The sequence below is a fragment of the Heterodontus francisci genome, chromosome 38, assembly GCF_036365525.1.
Source record: "Heterodontus francisci isolate sHetFra1 chromosome 38, sHetFra1.hap1, whole genome shotgun sequence".
Lineage (NCBI taxonomy): Eukaryota > Metazoa > Chordata > Chondrichthyes > Heterodontiformes > Heterodontidae > Heterodontus > Heterodontus francisci.
This window is the reverse complement of record NC_090408.1, coordinates 23,308,639-23,322,612: the sequence shown is the minus strand read 5'-3', so window position 1 is coordinate 23,322,612 and position 13,974 is coordinate 23,308,639. Positions and strand designations below refer to the sequence as shown.

Here is a 13,974-nt window from a genome sequence, read left to right as displayed (position 1 = left end):
ATATGTAAACTAATTTGCATATCTGATTTAATGAGGGTCCCGTTGCCTCCTTAATCGCTGCACCGATTTTCATTCGGGCAGCTGAAAATGCGGCGCCTTCGAATCCCCATTTGGTGAAACCTCATGCAACACCTGTGGGGAGGGGGGAGCAGATTTGTTTCTCTGTGCAGGAGTAAGGGAGCGGGGTGACAGCACTGCAGATTGGTGTGGGGAGGGGTTGGTGATGGGAAGGGTAAAAGACAAAGGTGCCGAACTTTGTGGGGTGGTGGGGCGGTGGGGGGGGGGTCAAATTCTCAATATTGGAAATCTTGGGTGGGGTGGGGAAGGGCAGGAATGTTTGGAAATGCCATGGGGGGGGGGGGACAGTGGGAAAATACATAGGAAGGTCATCTGATTCTGTTTTGCGAAACTTTAACCTACCTGGCCCTTTCAATTTTAAATGTGCATTGAGGCCTGTAAGCCCTTTAAAAATGGTGCCATTGCCTGCTGCGGCTCACCCACCCCCTCCATGTCATCATAGGGGGCGGACGCCGTGGCCATGCAAATGAGCCGCCGTATTTGAAATGTGGCGGCTCCATGGCGTGGTGCCCACGTGCGCACGGGTCGCAATTTTTTACATCCGCTGCCTACTTCGGCAGCGGACTCTTAAAATGCAGCCCAAAGTCTCTCACCATTCCATAATGCTGAATGTTGCTGCTTCTAACTACATCATCACACTGCACACACTCAAAGATATCATACACAGCAACATTGAAATAAAATCTGTGAAAAGATAATCATATAGGTTTGTTTTTCTCAAGCCAAGAAATGTCTATAATAAGATTTTCTCTTGTACGATATTTGCTTGTGGGTGTTTCTTCGAATCATTTGACTGGTGTCAACAATAGCTCAGAGGCAGCACTTGCATCTCTGAGTCAGAAGCTTGTGGGTTTAAGTCCCACTCCAGAGATTTGAGCACAAAAATCAAAGTTGACACTCCAGTGCAGTACTTAGGGAGTAGCTGCACTGTTGGAGGTGCCATCTTTTGGATGAGACACTAAACTGAGGGCCTGTCTGCCTTCTCAGATGGATGTAAAAGACCCCATGGCACTATTTCAAAGAAGAATTGTGGGGTGGGGGGGTTGTCCCTGATGCCCTGGCTTATATTTATCACTCAATCAACATCACAAAAACAGATTATCTGGTCATTATCACATTGCTGTTTGTGGGAGCTTGCTGTGTGCAAATTGTCTGCTGTGTTTACTACATTACAATAATGGCTACACTTCAAAAGTACCTCATTGGCAGAAAAGAACTTTGGGGTGTCCTGTGGTCATGAAAAATGTGATATAAATGCAAGTTAATGTGAAATGCAGGCACCAGTAAAATAAAGATATAATATGTCACTGAAAGTCTTTTTCTACTTGCATATTAATAATGCAATATAATTTAAAATTTATCTTGTCGCTCCTTACCTTGGGAAGACTGGGTGTTGATAAACTTTTTAATCAGAGCATCGGTAGTTTGAGTGTAGAGGCTAAGTGCATATTTCAAGGACTGCATGTCTGGACTCTTCTCTAAGAATGTCTTCTTGAGGCCATTTCCTCCAGCATGGAAATATTGCTAAAGAATGGGTAAATCCACCAAAAATAGGAATTAAACAATGACAACACAGCAGAAAAATGATGTGAACAAGACAGCAACATTTTTATAGGCACCATCAAGCATGCTGAGACACAAATCCATGGCAGTACGTGTTTAAATGCTGCATCTGAATGCTTTGAATTGCCTGGCTGCAGCAAATACAGGAGATTGGATGGGGAGAAGCCTATCTCAGTAAGGGAGTCCATTTAAATTACTGGACAAAATACTAAGGGGTTGCCTTATCAAAGCACACTCCTCCTCACTCCACTGTGTATATCTGTTGCTCACAGATGATCCAGTGCCCTCAGGCAGAAGACCACGAAAATGTATCCCATTACGGACAGTTAAAACTTTAATACAGGTTACTTTAGAGTTTTTATGCAACAAGAATAATAAATAACAAAGAACTAAACCTACAATGTAGCTTTTTTCTCATTAAACATTATTTAAAAAAGTATAGTAAATTTCATTTTATACCAACCCAAGAATTTATTTCCCAGATATTTATTTATTTCCATTCTTGTGGCCTTGAAGTTATCATGTGTCGTTATTAGCATATGCATGATTAATGGATTTACATGTAACTTCTCTGTCCATAATTTCTATGAAAGCCTCCATTACAAACCCATTCAGCAGCTGTTTGCTAATATTTACACATTGTCAATTCGATCAACTGAGTAGGTCTGCTCAATTACTGATGGCTTCAGGGCAGTTTTGTTCTGTGGTCAATCACTCTCCAGAAACTACACTGAAATAGCCCAAACTCATTTTACTTCCAACAGTTACAGCTGTCTGAATGTGGAAACTCTAATCCAACAGTCAATTTGAGCTGAAGCCTCAGAGATGCAATGTTAGCTCAGTGCATCACACATTTCCCAAGTAAAGTGTTGTTGTAATCATCTCAGTACAGCTGTGCAATGAAGTGACTGACAATCCAAAAATCTCACTCTGTCTACTATATGTTTTCAAAGAGGCTGAAATAAAATGTTCTAACTTTTTCCATGCAGAACATGTTACTTAACTGGTTAAAATTACATACGAACATACGAATTAGGAGCAGGAATAGGCCACTCAACCCTTCGAGCCTGCTCCGCCATTTAATAAGTTCATGGCTGAACTGATTACTCCACATTTCCACCTACCCCCGATAACCTTCCACCCTATTACTTATCAAGAATCTATCTACCTCTGTCTTAAAAATATTCAAAGACTCTGCTTCCACCGCCTTTTGAAGAAGAGAATTCCAAAGACTCACGACTCTCTGAGAGAAAACATTTCTCCTCATCTCTGTCTTAAATGGGCGACCCCTTATTTTTAAACAGTGGCCCCTAGTTCTAGATTCTCCCACAAGGGGAAACATCCTTTCCACATCCACCCTGTCAAGCCCCCTCAGGATCTTATATGTTTCAATCAAGTTGCCTCTTACTCTTCTAAATTCCAGTGGATACAAGCCTAGCCTGTCCAATCTTTCCTCGTACGACAGCCCGCCCATTCCAGGTATTAGTGTAGCAAACCTTCTCTGTACTGCCTCCAACTCATTCTGAAACTAATTAAAACAGACTAATAAATACAATTCAAATTCAAAATAATACTGATGGATTGCCCATAGGGAGTGTGATATTGTATACTTATTTAGAAAAGTTCTGTTGTCAGTATTTGTCCTCAGTTTGGGAGGAAACCTGAAAGTCAGAGCAACTAATGGGGCTGCCTGAAAGAACTGAGAATTTATGCCAAACTGTCAAAATGTGAAATTAGATGTTCATTCTAACAGGGCTGAATTTTACCAGCCCCTCGATGCCGTGGGTTGTGGTGGGGGGGCCGGTAAAATTCTGCGGGGAGAGGCCCACCTCGACACCCGAGTTGAGAAGGGCCCGCTGCATATTACTGGTGGCAGGAGGCTCTCTGTGCAGCCCCCACCCCCACTGCATGGCTGAGGGTCCTTCAACTAAATGCACACTAATGATGTATAAATGAACTTACCTGCAGGAGGGCCGTCGTCCCACGCCGATTTTACAGCCACCGTTCGTACCTCGCACAGCTTCGGATCTCCGTATGGTGGGGAGCGGGGGAGGAATGAAATTTTCAGGGCGGGAGGGGTGGGGTAGCGGGGAAAACAATTTTTATTGGCTGTGGGGATGGTGGGACGGGGTTGAAGTGCAAAGGTTAGAAGGTTGTGGGGGAAAGTTTGGGTAGGGAATAATGTAAGTTTTGCAAATATCAGGCAGTGAGATGACCATTGGGGGGTTTGGGGGAACAGCCTCCATCTCCTAATTATTTATTAAAACACATTATGTCCGAAACATTTTTAAAAATTTAAATCTGTGCTAAGGGCTTAAAGCCCTTTAAAAATGGCGCCGGCGCCTGCATGGTGGTGCTGGACACCAATGCTGGGGACGCGGTGGCCGGCTGCTCTACGTGATCGGCAGTGGCTGCTCCACTTCCTCCATTTAAATCAACCCCCGCACGTAATATCGTGGGGGCTGTGCGGCGGCATTTCCATGTCGGAAGGACGCCGAGTTCAAAGGGCGCCGCCACGGCTCGCTAATAAAATTCAGCCCACAGAGTGTGACACATACTTTAGGGCACAGAATATTGCTTTTATAATTAAGTTGCGAATTCTGGAAATTCTGAAGCACAAATTTTGGATTACAGCCTCAACATTGCAAAGTGTGTTGCTTTTTAGTTATCAACCCAAAGTGTTTTCAAACCTAAAACAATCTGCAAAATTAATTTTTAAGAAAATAGTTCAAGTAGATTTGTTTTGGCTCTGAAATATTAGCTGGAATTTTATGATGGGTGGGAGGCCCTGCCCACTGGCCGAAAAGTTGGTGGCAAGCCTGCCTCCACCGGGCCTGGGGTGCCAGGCTGGGATTTTTCGCTCCCCAGGCTCTCAATTGGTCTTGGGCGGGGCTTCCACCTCCTTGAGGCAGGAAGTCCCACCGAATGGAGCTGCTGGCAGCTCTTAGTCCCAGCAGCGCCATTGGGAGCAGTGGCCACTGCTGGGGTTACACCCAGCTATTGGAGGCAACAGAAAGGACGGCCCAAGATATAAGGTAAGCTTTTAGGGCCTCGCTGGGGCCAATCAACCGGGCCCTAGTGAGGTAAGGGGGTTTGGTTATTTGGTTAGGGTGTAGGGGGTGGGGAGAAGTGTTGTGCGCTGGGGGCAGTTGGAGCTTCGGGGACGGCCCTTTGTGAGGCACTGCCCAATCAGAAGGGCCCCCACCACCACCCCCCTCCCTCTCCCCCCAGCCCGCAAGTAGGCCACCAGGTTTTACCAGGCAGGGTTCTGAGGCCTTTGCCGTCTGGTCGCCAAGGGTAAAATACCCGCGGCGGAGGGAAGAGGCCCTTAACTGCCAGATAATTGGCCATTTAAGGGCCTTGATTGGCCTGGGGTGGGTGGGCTGTTTCTCGCCACTGCCCCGCGTAAAATTGCAGTGGGGGCCGGTGAGGGTCAGGAACAGCCTCCCCCCCACCGCCTCCCACTCAACTTTATGCCACCCCACCACTCCCCTCCCCTGCCACCAGCCCGTTTGGGGGATGTAAAATTCTGGCCACTGTGACTGAGTGTTTTTTTTAGATTCTGTATCGCATATCTCCTTATTTATCATTCTACCAAGAAGATTACATTCTGGTTCTTTATTATTGAGCTTATGGGGTTATAACCCATTTACATTTTTGATGATCATTTGGTTATAATAGTTTATTATAATGGGCATAATGGTATATTATTGTACTGGTAATATATAACTGTGCTAAGTTGTATCAGTTCCATATGTAAGTTTGGTGCAATGTATTGTTCAGTTTGACACAAATAAAATGTATTTTGCCCAGTGCTCATTGACCCCACTTGAAAAAAGAAAGCCATGCATTTGCTGATAGTTTTTCTGACTTTTATAAGATGGTCTCTATTCCAAGAGCAGTTGGGGATTTGCAAACAATTACCAAACCACAGAATTTCCTTTAATAATTTGTATTTAATTAACTCCAAGTGGATCTTTTAGTTTTTTTAGTTTAGAGATACAGCACTGAAACAGGCCCTTCGGCCCACCGAGTCTGTGCCGACCATCAACCACCCATTTATACTAATCCTACACTAATCCCGTATTCCTATCACATCCCCACCTGTCCCTATATTTCCCTACCACCTACCTATACTAGGGGCAATTTATGATGGCCAATTAACCTATCAACCTGCAAGTCTTTGGCATGTGGGAGGAAACCGGAGCACCCGGAGGAAACCCACGCAGACACAGGGAGAACTTGCAAACTCCGCACAGGCAGTACCCAGAATCGAACCCGGGTCCCTGGAGCTGTGAGGCTGCAGTGCTAACCACTGCGCCACTGTGCCACCCAACTTCCTCATAGGGGAGTACCTGAATAATGATCTTAAAGGGACAGATGGATCAGTTTAGTCACAGCTCCACTTTGGCAGCTAAACATTACAACCGTGCCCCAAACACCAGATTACCCTGTACCAATGCCACTGGAGTTTGTTAATTTATACATTTGATTTATCTAACTGAGTCAGGTAAAGATACAGAATAATTGTGTAAAAAAACTGTGTATTTCTAATGCTTCAAAACATCATTGACTCATCTATCAGAACCAAACAGATGCTTTGTAATCTTTCATTTGAAAAACTCATGTTGTTCCTTGAGGCATATGGATCAATAAATTATTGTACTTCTTTAGTAAAAATTTTGAAATTGAATTACGTATATGATCAATATTTACTTCCAAGACACACAAATCTCTCAGTCAGAAAATACATTGTTTTCATATCAACAGATTAATATCTCATTCGATGATACTGTGTATTATCTTGTTTGCCTTCCAGTTACATACTAATGAACACTGCACAATATGTGGATTGCTGTTGCAGCCTCAACTGTCTTTGTACCAACAGTCTTTTTGACCAACATCATATCTTGGCTGAGTCGCAAGTTCCTCCAGCTCAACATTGGGAAGATCAAAGCCATTGGGGTAGAAATTCGTCTTGGGCGCTTTTGCAAAATGGCAGGATCGCCTCCATCACCCATTGTACCCCCTGCCCAATTCTCTGTTCCATTGACTTCAGTAGCACTGAATACTGGGCTGGATGTATAATGGGTGGTCAAAGCAAGACCACTTGTTTTGTGCAACAGTATTGTCTTTGGCCCTTGTCTGAAGCAGACCGCTTAAAGTCCTGTTAGCTGAGCTTTAAACTCCCATGCTATCTATCATCATAAGTAGTTCACTTCCACAATATTGTCTGCCTCCACCCCTACCTAAGTCTCACCCCATTTACTGCAACATACATTTGTTCCTCCTGGCTTGATGGCTCTGATGCTCGCTTTGCTGATCTTCCTTCTTCCATAAATTCCAATTTACTCAAAACTCTGTTGCATATATCCTGCAATGCACTAAGACTTATTCAATCATCACCGTATTGTTGCTGATCTTCATTGACGTCCTGTCCTCCAATGCATTAATTTCAATTGGATATAAATCCCTCAATGACCTTACCCCATTCTACCTCTGAAATCGCATCCAGCTCTATATGCTGCCCTGAACACTCCATTCTTCTGTTTGTGGCTTCTGTGTCTCCCCACATCCTTCCCTTCACCCCACAATAGGTGACCAGGCCTCAAGTCACCTTTACTCTACTATCTGGCACTCTGTCCCTGAACCCCTCCTCCCTTACCTCATTCGCCCTGTCAACCTGTGAAAACCTTCTTAAAATCCATATATTTGACAGCTTTTATTACCCTCCTTAATATGTTCCCTCTTCGCTTGGCATTCACTTCTTTACACCTACTCATGAAGCATCTTGTGACCTTTCTCTATGTTAAAGCCACTCTGCAGCACCTGTGGAAAAGCCTGTCACTCTAGAATTGGCCTTTATAGCCACTCCAGGCGCTGCTTCACAAACCACTGACCACCTCCAGGCGCGTATCCATTGTCTCTCGAGATAAGGAGGCCCAAAAGAAAGCCACTATATAAATATAAGCTGTAGCTGCACAATCTATAACGTATCTGGTTTTGTTGACAACACAAGACACTTACCACAGAGACAGTTTATATAAATTAGAAAACTATAGTGTACTTGAGCATTGTGTTAGATAATCTTTTTCATTGCCTTGCAGTAGCCTTTAAGTTAAATATATCAAACATATTCTGGAACTTGCTTCTCAACATGTTGCCTTATACAATAAAGTTTATTTCCCCAAATTTATGTGTTGTTCTAGGAGTTATGACTATTATCCAAGTTTCAAATATGCCTATATCCCTGCAATAAACCCATGCATAGAATGCTCTCATTGGGTTACAAAACCGTATTTCCACATTCAAACTTTTACTTTATACTAGCAAGACTAGCGTCTATCATAAACCCTCTTTTCCTTGCCATACAACCTGTAAAACAATCTGCAAACTCAAATCCATAAATTCTGACAAAAGAAGAACAAGGATCAGGATTTAATTTATAGCAATGGTAAGAACCTATGGGAAAGAGCCTTTCTTATTTAACTAGGCATTTAATTATGAGGGCAGAAAGTTTTTTGCACGTGGGAATATACTTTTATTTTCCACACGTTATCTGTGCTTTATTCACAGAACGCTTCTGTTAAGATTTGACAGGAAACAATGTAATATTAATAGGAAGAATCCTTTGACAGATTTCAGTGTAAAAAAATCCCAAACATACTTGAGATTTTGTCCCCACCCATGGTTCCCAATGGTCACCCACACAGGTTTTCTTGGGTCAGCTAATTTAAATATTTTTAAATGGGCTTTTGGCAATATATTCTGGTGGAGTCAGGGATGTTACATTGCAGATAGACAGGTGGTGAAGGATAGAACTAGAGCCTATTCTTTACACAATTGTATATTTTCATTTACAAAGACACACATTACAAACAAGCACCTCCAACCCAACCAACAGTCTCAATCTGCTACTATATATACAGTAGCTACTATATACACAGGAGTTAATCCCCAATTAATGCCCATCACCTGAATACAAATAAACATCCAATTAATATACGATTAACAAGGGAGGCTGCCTCGCCTTTTTTTTTAATTTATTCATTTCATGAGATGAGGGTGTTGCTGGCCAGGCCAGCAATTATTGCCCATCCTTAATTGCCCATGAGAAGGTGGTGATGAGCTGCCTTCTTGAACCGCTGCAGTCCTTGTGGTGTAGGTACACCCACAGTGCTGTTAGGAAGGGAGTTCCAGGATTTTGACCCAGGAACAGTGATATAGTTCTAAGTCAGGATGGGGTGGGGTAGTGGGACGATGTCTACTGTTGTGCTCAGGAACTTGCAGCAGTTGAACAAATGGCGGGTTTTAAATTTGTCCACACTGGTTGAGTGCCATTTCTCACCTTTTCATGCACACTCATCTTAAGGGTCATTTAAAATTGAATCCACCCCCCTGTCAGGCAAACCCTGTCAAGACTGAGGCACACATGATTTTGCCACATGATTAAAACTTAAAATTTCAAGCTCCTGACTGGAAAGACATTTGCATAGTAACCAACAGTGTTGGAACAAGGGGGACCCAGTTGTTGCTCCCCCAATACACAGAAGTGGCGGTCAGGCCAGTTTTGGTCACATGACTGACAGACTGTTGGAAGTTTTGAATTTTAACTTCCAACAGAGGATTTGAACTCAGAAAGCCGTGTTGCTCCAGTCCTGCCTGCCTCCATCTCTTTCCCACGAACTGAATCTTGTGAAAACACATGAACCTCAAAGAGAGAAAAGTCTCCTGTGTGAACAAGGTTTAAGAAGAAAACTGGGCCCCAACAAACAGCAAGACTGCCTACAAACAAGTGAGCTCCAAGCACAGTAAACAAGAAACTCTTCTGATATTGCCTCAAACCCCTCTCTACTATATTTTACCCTCCTCTTTTCTGTCCCTATTTGCATGTGTATATCGCTTGTGCATGCTAGCGTGGGCGCGTCATATATCCATAGGCATCTACCGTATTAGAGTTTAAGTTTAAGGTTTAATAAATTTCACTTTTCTTCCTTAAGCCTGAGAAAACCTGTTTATGCTCATTTCTTTGCCTTATAATTGGAAAGCTGTGAACAAGGATTCACAAAGGGGGAGCTCAAAACACAGCGTGTTTAAAAATAAAACCCTGTTACAATAAGACCAGGTGAAGACAGCAAAAGACCCCTGGACATCTTTCTCACCTGGTCGTAACACCCCACTTCATAGGACATCAGAGCACTACAGCATTCCTACAATTCACTGTTGCTCAAGGTTTAAATGAAGGAAAATGTGCTGGATTTACATGGAAATCTCGATTAAACCCATCTGAATATGGGCGAACGCATTCACAGACACCCATCACTGCAAGAGGAAAATCTGACTCCCTAGCTGATTCTTCATCCCAGCATACATCAATATCACTCAAAAACAGCAGTTTAGGCAAGTGAAAAGTAGCCCAATATGACAAGTGGGAAAACATTTCCATTTTAACAGAATACTATGTGAATACTCTGGTTTGATGAATTAACAGAGAATGCAACAATGTACACCTGAACGATAGATAACCCTCACCTTATGATTTTTATGAGTAATTATCATCTTGTGATATCACAAATTGTGTCAGTGAATGGACAGTAGAACATAAGATAAGAAATGCATGAATCAGAATTTGTACCTATCCTTTAACTTCCACAAATTATCCTACACAACACTTGCTAGGATTCAACAGAATGCTGCTGGAGTCATGAAGAAATCCAATGCAACTTCTCGATTTTTATGTATTTTACGGTTTTTGTTACCTATTAAGTATTCAGCTAGATTGTATTAGAAATATTAATGTTTCATGTTCCACTTAACTATTACAATTTTTTAATTGCAGGTAAATAGGGAGAGGATAGATTCAGCTTTTCTGCCATAAAGTTAGTACTATTCTGTTCTGTGGCTACTTGGTTTCTTGTTCATTATTGCTCTGCTAGAGAGCTAGTTTATTTTCCTTATCGACTTCTAAAAAGAAGTGCAACTTGTTTAGTTTCACACTTCATTAGTTCGGAAATTATTACTAGCCGATTGCAATTGGGAGAACAGGATAATAGTCGTTTGGTAGTACAGAACTTGAGTATTGCTGAAGACATGTTGTCGAAGCTTTTCGTCTTGCACTCATCAGGACAATCTGCAAGAATACCAATGTAAGGGAAAGCAACAACTTTATAGTGTATGAGAAGAGAGTGCTGATTGATTGGCAAGTGAACTCTGATTGGTAGAGGCATTGCCATGGAGAATGCACCAGTTTACGCTGACTGACAGTTAATTGCCAAGCTGTGTTTGAAATTTAAACCAGGCAGCTTGACTCTGATTGGTCAAGGCAATGCCCTGAGAAATGAACCAGCGAATGGCTGTCACTTTGTTTGATATGATGCCAGTGTGATGCTAGGTATATAGGCCATACGTCCCAAAGACTGGCGGATCGTTTCAAACAACATGTCCCTTCCGCTGCTTGCAACGAGCAAGGTACTTGTTTTGTTTAGTTGAAACAGGCACAACGTTTGTACATATTCTTACTGTCTGCGAAGAACAGGGCCCTGTGTTTTAATCAATGTAGCTTCCAGTACGTGCAAATGTGCCACACTGCAAGCCCTACTGACAATCTTAAATTGGTTGTCAGTGTAATTCTTCGCACACTGAGGTTTATTTAGTAAATGTTGTCCAATCGCGGAATCACATCTAATAGTGGACACTGTGGGCTAAATTTTATCAGCATGCCACACTCCGCGGTGATGTACTGTGAAGGCGGCAGGCTTCCAGCACGCAAGTGCCACCACACAGCCCCCGCAATATTACACACGGGGGCTGATTTAAATGGAGGGGGTGGAGTGGCCGCCCCCGATGATGTAGGGGGGCGGCCGGCATGTCCCCAGCAATGGCGTCCGGTGCCACCGCACAGGCGTCGGCACCATTATTAAAGGGCTTCAAGCCCTTCAGGATATATTTAAATACTTAAGGGGCCGGTGAGATTTAAAAAATTAATAAACTTTTAATTTAACATTGAATCCCCTCTCCCAATCCCCCCCCCAACTCTTAAACACATAAATAGACTTATTCCCCCCCAAAAATACACTTTATGAAATTCTGAACTATCTCCCCTCCCCCGAGCTTCAGTATCTTTGACCCTGAACCACTTCCCACCATCCCCACAACCAATAGGAATCGTTTTCCCCACCTCCCGTCCAGATAATTTTATTCCTCCTCCCTCCCCACCAGTGTCTCGCCTCGGAACTCCAACTGAGTTCCAACACATGACTATCTGATTCAGGTACTTTTGTTACACCCACTTTATACAAGTATAAATAGGGCACTGTGAGTCAACTCCCACAAAAAATAAGATGCTCAGACTGCTTAAGACACTGATGCCTTCGAAGGTATCTTTTAAAGAACTACATAGGCTACTTTTAACAGAATAGTAGTTGGTGAGGAAAAATGTTGAGTAGTCACTTTTCATTCCTGCTACACTCTAGAGTATTACGAACCTGATTAACTGTTGCATTTACAATCACTTTGCATTCATCATAAGCTGTAGGTGCTTGAAAACTTATACTCCATGAAGCACTACCTCACATAGCAACTTGTGCAAACTCCTTGGAGTGCTACCAACTTAGATGTCTTTGCTGCCATAAATCAATCAGCTACCAGAATGTAGGTAATCCCTCACCCTTTGATGGATATTGAAAATTGGTGGATAATCAAGAATCCACTAATTTTGCTCTTAAATGTATGGTACAGGAGAGGAATCAAGACAAGAACCATGCAAATAACATAAGTTGGTCAATCTTTCTTGAGCTGTGACATTGACTTATACGAGACAGGAGGAGATTAGTGTTAATAGGCTATGCAATGAGGCAGTAACAAGTGCAAGGCTCTGTCTTTCAAGTATTTTGGTGGAAAATGAGGAAGGTGAATGCTGGATATGCTGTAATTAAAAGCAAAATACTGCAGATGCTGGAAATCTGAAATATAAACAAGAAATGCTGGAAATACTCAGCAGGTCTGGCAGCATCTGTGGAGAGAGAAGCAGAGTTAACGTTTCAGGTCAGAACTGACAAATTTTAGAAATATAACAGATTTTAAGCATGTAAAGCGGGGGTAAGGCAAGAGATAACAAAAGAGGTGTTGATAGGACAAGGTCACAGAGAATAACTGACCTGAAGGTCATGGAGCAAAGGCAAACGGTATGTTAATGGTGTGGTGAAAGACAAAGCATTAGTACAGAGAGGGTGTCGATTGGCTGTAAATTAAACAGCCCTGGCCCCAAGCACAAACGTTAAAAAAGTGGGTAGGCACAGTAGAAATAAACTAAACAAACTAAAATGAAATAAACAAAGAAAAAAGAAAAAATAACTAAAAATAAAAAGGGGGGCCTGTCATGCTCTGAAATGATTGAACTCAATGTTCAGTCCGGCAGGTTGTAGCGTGCCTAACTGGTCAATGGAGGTTCTGTTCCTCGAGCTTGCATTGGTGTTCACTGGAACATTGCAGCAATCCCAGGACAGAGATGTGAGCATGAAAGCAAGGGGTGGGGTGTTGAAATGGTGAGCAACTGGAAGTTCGGGGTCATGCTTGCGGACTGAGTGGTGGTGTTCCGCAAAGCGGTCGCCCAATCTGTGTTTGGTCTCCCCAATGTACAGGAGAACACATTGTGAGCAGAGAATACAGTATACTAAATTGAAAGAAATACAAGTAAATCGCTGCTTCGCCTGAAAGGAGTGTTTGGGGCCTTGGATAGTGAGGAGAGAGGAAGTAAGTGGGCAGGTAATACACCTCCTGTGATTGCAGTGGACGGTGCTATGGGAAGGGGATGAGGTGGTGTGGATAATGGAGGAGGGGACGAGGGTGTCGCGGAGGGAACGATCCCTTTAGAATGCTGACAGGGAAGGGGGGGGGGGGAAGATGTGTTTGGTAGTGGCATCACGCTGGATGTGGCGGAAATGGTGGAGGATGATCCTTTGGATGTGGAGGCTGGTCGGGTGAAAAGTGAGGACAAGGGGAACCCTGTCACGGTTCTTGGAGGGAGGGGAAGGGGTGAGAGTAGAGGTGCGGGAAATGGGCCGGACAGAGCCCTGTCAACCACAGTGGGGGGGGGGGGGGGGGGGAAAATCCTCGGTTGAGGAAAAAGGAAGACATATCAGAAGCACTATCGTTGAAGGTAGCATCATCAAAGCAAATGCATCGGAGGTGGAGAAACTGGGAGAACGGAATGGAGCCTTACAGGAGGCAGGGTGCGAAGTAGTGTAGTCGAGGTAGCTGTGGGAGTCGGTGGGCTTATAATGAATGTTAGTGGACAGCCTATCCCCAGTGATGGAGACAGAGAAGTTGAGGAAG

The 13,974-nt window shown here is 43.4% G+C and overlaps 1 protein-coding gene and 1 long non-coding RNA gene across 15 annotated transcripts in view; one reads left to right on the top strand and one right to left on the bottom strand.

The window, feature by feature from the left end:
* LOC137352423 (uncharacterized) overlaps positions 1-7,785 on the top strand; it is a 68,384-nt gene extending 60,599 nt beyond the window's left edge. The window contains exon 5 of the long non-coding RNA XR_010969712.1: positions 6,461-7,785. This is a non-coding gene — a long non-coding RNA (uncharacterized lncRNA). The remainder of the gene's footprint in view (positions 1-6,460) is intronic.
* Positions 1-13,974, bottom strand: part of LOC137352421 (protein unc-13 homolog C-like) — a 612,014-nt gene that overhangs the window by 51,778 nt on the left and 546,262 nt on the right. For all 14 annotated transcript variants that reach the window (XM_068017812.1, XM_068017814.1, XM_068017821.1 and 11 more), the window contains one exon: positions 1,455-1,602. In XM_068017812.1, coding sequence (XP_067873913.1) covers positions 1,455-1,602 — 148 coding nt within the window. The remainder of the gene's footprint in view (positions 1-1,454; positions 1,603-13,974) is intronic.